Below are 5,034 nucleotides of genomic sequence, written 5' to 3'. Positions count from 1 at the left end.
GGGAAAGAGGGATGAAGATTCTCGAGTTGTTCGTACCATGGTACGGGTAACCGACCACTTAGATCGAGATCGAGAGAGAGAGATTTGGCAGGGTGTAAGGTGCAGAGAGTGTCTCATATCTAATGAACCAAAGGTGATGGAGACTGGCATTACATGTACGGCCACAGAGTAGACATAACTCCACTGCTTGCACGTACATCTTTTGGCACCACCACCTATGCACATATTTCACCCTAAGTAACATGTTTTTTTTCCTTTGATCTTTTCAAAATGAGTAACAATTAAACGCTCTTTTTCAAGTTTTATTTAATTAGACCTCGAATTATTAAAAAAAATACATAGTAATTTTTTACGTTTTTTATTCTACTATAGAAATATATATGTATACAAAGAATTTGTACGTAATAAGGATACTGAATCTAAAAAAATAAAAAAAATTGATATTAATTATATTCCTAATATGCACATTACATCTAAAAAGGCATGCACATCCAACGAGCTATATTTGAATATGAAAGTAGTCGGTTGATAAAAAATTTAAAAATCATATGCTAATGTAATGAATAAAGTGGGGGTGCAAATAAAGTATAAAGAATAGATCACCCACACATAGAGAAAGCATATATAGATGAATTGACAATATTTTTTGTAATGAAGAGGAGACGAGGGGCCCTATTTGCATTAAACGCCACGGCTTTGTAGCGGTGCGGTGGCGGCAGCTTCATTTTCGGCTGACAATTTATTACTTGTACTTTATTATTTTTTTGACGTTTATTATTATTGTATATTAATTCCTATATGAAAAATTGCCGAAATTGCTAAACAATAACACGCCTTTAATTGTTAGGATAAGAATAATGAGACATATGATTAAATTATTGTATATGCTTGTCAACATACAAACATCAAATAATTGAGTTTTTTTCAGTAACGCTTTGTAAAGTTTGTAGTAGTCGAAATGGATTTGGTTAAAAATAAAACAAAATCAATAAGCATGGATTACAGATTGAGAAAGAGAACCATGTGCGTTGTGCAAAAGGAGCAACCCGCACGTGTAAGTTGGCTGTGTGGTCGGTCATTCGAGCTCCACGTCAGAGCAAAAAATCACACTCAAATACGTGGGTCCCACCGCAGTAAACCCTCGGGCTCCACCAGAGACTCTCTCCGCGGCTAACCCTCTCTGCGTTCGTGCCCCTACTACACCACTGTCGGCGGAGGCTTGTTTAATTACATATGTTTTTTAAATTAAGAGAGAGAGGTAATTTGGATTTTTGAATTAAATAAAAATTGTTATGTATTCAAATATATATTATATGTGTATCCGAAATATATTATTATAAACATTGGTGAGCTGTGATATCTGTACATTGGCTTACGAAACGGAGGCACACAAAATCTTGTTACATATTTCGTTGTTTAATGACTCTTTGGGATCTTCTCTTCACCTTCCAGATTACTCCAAAACCCAATGTCGCCTCTCTTTTCGATAAAATCCCGTTTTTAAAATCTCCTTAAATCATGATTTTTTTTCTAATTGATTCAGAAAAATATTATAAAATGGTACCTTATAAATGAGAAGAAAAGGCACCAATTAATAAATGTATATCAAAATGAGATGTCCATTTGTTGACGTCGAGTTATATCGGCATTAACGTATAATATCGGGTTGTAATAACCTTATTAACTTATAATATTACACATTTTTTCGTTAACAAATTGTTAGAGAATATTAATTTATATACCGGAGGAATCAGATTTTAAATCTGGAATATTGGTACATAAACATGCGTATTACGGTTCAAAACATGAACTACCGTACTTGCACGAACAGTATTTGATTTAAAATATAATATAGTTTCTAAATAACACTTAGCTATACAAAAATAAAATAAAAATCAGAGGGAGAGAAGGGAGACGGAAGGTGCATGCCCTACATCTCAACAGTATATAAACCTCACAAAACCTCTCTTTCATTTCAATTTCATCATCACACACAAATAAACATTTAAATTAAAATTAAAAAAAAAAAAAAAAAAAACAGTCCCCCGTACTAAACGACAAACAAAAATCGTCACTTCCCATAAAAAAAACCACTCGCTCTGGTTATTTTTTTCCGGCGAAGAAATGGCGGCGTCGAATTCAGTTGCGATATCTCCGAGAAAGCTCCGGTCAGATTTGTACTCTCGCTCTTACCAAGACGATCAGGACATGCCGCTGGTCATATCGGTTCTGTCTTCCCTGATCGAACGAACTCTTGCCCGGAACGAGAGAATCACGGGAAGCTGCAGATGGGCTTCGAGGGACGGAAAGACACGTGTCTTCGACTGCCGAGAAGTTCCCGACATGACGATCCAATCGTACCTTGAGAGGATTTTCCGGTACACCAAAGCCGGTCCGTCGGTTTACGTCGTTGCTTATGTTTACATCGACCGGTTCTGTCAGACCAATCCCGGTTTCAGGATCAGTCCCAGGAATGTCCACCGCCTCCTCATCACTACCATCATGGTCTCATCCAAATACGTCGAAGACATGTAAGTCTCTCTCTCTCTCTATATATATATATATATATATATATGTATATACGTCTGTATATCTTCTGCATTTCATCGAAAAAGTTCGAACTTTTGTAATCTCTGATGACTAAAGAGGAAGACCCATTTGAAAAACTCTCTTTTATGTTATGGAAATCGAATCGAATCAGAATTTGGGTTACAGATCAAGCTCTATAATCACTGATTATAGCATTCTTCTCCGTGAAACAGGAATTACAGGAACTCGTACATGGCGAAAGTGGGGGGATTAGAGACAGAGGACTTGAACAGAATGGAAGTGGAGTTCCTGTTCCTGATGGGGTTCAAACTGCACGTGAATGTCAGCGTGTTCGAGAGCTACTGTTGCCATCTGGAGAGAGAAGTGAGCTTCGGAGGAGGTTTCCAGATCGAGAGGGCATTACGATGCGCCGAAGAGATCAAATCTCGACAAATCGTCCATCACCCTAAACACAACCGAATCTTACTGTAGATTTTAATTTTTGATTCTCTCTTTGGTTCTGTCGTTTTGTGCCTGTCGGTAAAAGGTTTTTGGCTTTTTGTACACAAAGAGTGGTATGTAATGTATGTATGAATAATGAATCACTGTATCGGCAAATTGATCGAGGGAATGATTACCATTTGCAACTCTTATCTTTTACTTAATCAATCATAAGGCCTTTTTTTTTTAGATTCTCAAAACATGGATCGATCCCTTAATGTTACACAGATAGTGATGCGGGCTTCTATTATATACATGTACTAATGTAGTGTAAGCCCATGGGGGAAGGTTTTATTGGATATGAACAACATAAGAAATAACATATTATATGATTGTTTGGGTATTGACCCAATCGCTCAAGTTATTTGGGCTAGGCCCATAATTGATAAAATGGCCGAAACCATATTCATAATCATGCAACTGAATACACGGGCTTGGTGGTGAATCTAAGCATGAGAAAGATTTGCTGATTTAGCAATTAGTATCTAATTACAATTAATCTTGAAATTTCCCCCTTTTTGGTGGGATTGGATCTTAATTAATTAAGGATTAGAGAGTAATGTTTGGACCGGAGAAAATGGGAATTTAGAAAAAGCAAGTTTCGGAAGAAGATGGAGATATAATTGCGCAAAAGACGGACCAAGCAGTTTCCAAGTTAGGCCGAAATCTCCAGACATAAAAAAAAGTCACAAGTGGTAAATTGGTAGATGGAAAACCACCCAACTCTAGCCTTGAAAATCTGTGATCAATCCTTTATTATTAAAATTAACTCGTAATATAATTAATGAAAAATAATTTTATGCATTCCAATTGATATGATTTATTTTCCATATATTATTAATAATCCCAAAAATAAAATGGAAATATTAATTGGACCCGTCTATATACGCATACATAAGCCAAGTGATTAGTAACCCTAATCGCATGTCTCCTCATGAAATCCCAACTACAAAGGACCCAAAATCAAGAGGAGCAATGTGATTAGTTTTGTTATTAAATCCCTAATTCAGCAATTAGTATTAAACTCGTTTGGATTAGATTTAAGTTGCAGTGACAGTTGGCGAAGCCCCCAAAAAAGAGAGTGGGACGCAGAATCTCCGTTTTTCTCTCTTCTTTTTCAGAAAAATACTTGTAGATGCGGGAGATAAAGTCACTGCTCGGTGTCGGTATTTATATCAAAGCCGCCACGTGGCTGTCACGTACATCCAACTTAACAGTCACGGCATGATAACATTTTCTCCACGTTGAAACGACGGCGTTTGACCTGCTCCGTCGTTACAAACCAAACCAACCATTTCGAGATCGAGAGAAAGAGAACAAAATAACAATCAAAGCCGTTTGTGGGAGGAATAAAAAACAGACGAAGTACCGGAAATACCCACGAAGAGAGTGCAGCTAATTGTATATTTATAGCGTACCGGGTCTCTCGGGGCATAAAACAGGAAACTACGACTATTTTTAAGATGGATGGTTGAGAAGGGTATTATGGGAAATTAAGAAAAAAAAAACGGAAGGGCGGAGAGTTGCAGAAACGGGCAAGGCTCGCATGTTACATTGTCGCTTCTTCACCCTTCATGCATACGCTTTAATTAGATTTCTTTTATTATTAAAACTACTCTTCCCTTTTTCCGTTTCCTTTTAACAAAAAAAATTTATATTTATACAGAAATCGTAATTAAGTAAATCTTAGTTTAGGTTTTTTTTTATTTTTATTTTTTTGTTTGTACGAAATAGCTCTCTTTGGTGGTGGGAGGAGAGGAAGGAATGCTTGTCACCTACTCTCCTTGTAGTTTCTACTTCTCTCTTCTCCTCTCCTTTGCTTCTTTATAAGATACCCAAAAGCTCTCCCTTTCTCTTTCTTCTCATGGTGTTTTAGGGTTCGGTCTTTTGGAGGGATGGAGAGGTACAAGTGCAGGTTCTGTTTCAAGAGCTTCGTCAATGGCAGAGCTTTGGGTGGCCACATGAGATCCCACATGCTCAGCCTTTCCGCCAGACGAGAGCGGT

At 37.1% G+C, this 5,034-nt stretch overlaps 2 protein-coding genes across 6 annotated transcripts in view; both read left to right on the top strand.

The window, feature by feature from the left end:
* Positions 1 to 2,007: 2,007 nt before the first annotated feature.
* On the top strand, positions 2,008 to 3,185 carry LOC104802472 (cyclin-U2-2). Its single transcript, XM_010526102.2, has 2 exons — positions 2,008 to 2,531; positions 2,763 to 3,185. The coding sequence occupies exons 1-2, from the start codon at positions 2,125 to 2,127 to the stop codon at positions 3,019 to 3,021; spliced, it is 666 nt and encodes a 221-aa protein (XP_010524404.1). The 5' UTR covers positions 2,008 to 2,124; the 3' UTR covers positions 3,022 to 3,185.
* A 1,508-nt stretch (positions 3,186 to 4,693) lies between these two features.
* Positions 4,694 to 5,034, top strand: part of LOC104802471 (zinc finger protein ZAT4) — a 2,589-nt gene continuing 2,248 nt past the window's right edge. For 4 of the 5 annotated variants that reach the window (XR_770052.2, XM_010526100.2, XM_010526099.1 and 1 more), the window contains exon 1: positions 4,694 to 5,031. Coding sequence is in view for 4 of the 5 variants with exons in the window: in XM_010526100.2 (XP_010524402.1) it covers positions 4,926 to 5,031 (106 nt within the window). In the remaining variant the exon portion in view is untranslated. The other variant, XM_010526098.2, reaches the window with a different exon arrangement.

Source organism: Tarenaya hassleriana, unplaced genomic scaffold, assembly GCF_000463585.1.
Source record: "Tarenaya hassleriana unplaced genomic scaffold, ASM46358v1 Cleome8, whole genome shotgun sequence".
Taxonomy (NCBI): Eukaryota; Viridiplantae; Streptophyta; class Magnoliopsida; order Brassicales; family Cleomaceae; genus Tarenaya; species Tarenaya hassleriana.
Note: the sequence above shows the minus strand (reverse complement) of the source record. Positions and strands in the feature narration are given on the sequence as shown.

Coding starts and splice junctions, on each gene's coding strand:
- LOC104802472 (XM_010526102.2), top strand. CDS start 2,125: ATGGCGGCGTCGAATTCAGTTGCGATATCTCCGAGAAAGCTCCGGTCA. Junction 2,532..2,762: donor TCCAAATACGTCGAAGACAT/GTAAGTCTCTCT, acceptor TCCGTGAAACAG/GAATTACAGGAACTCGTACA.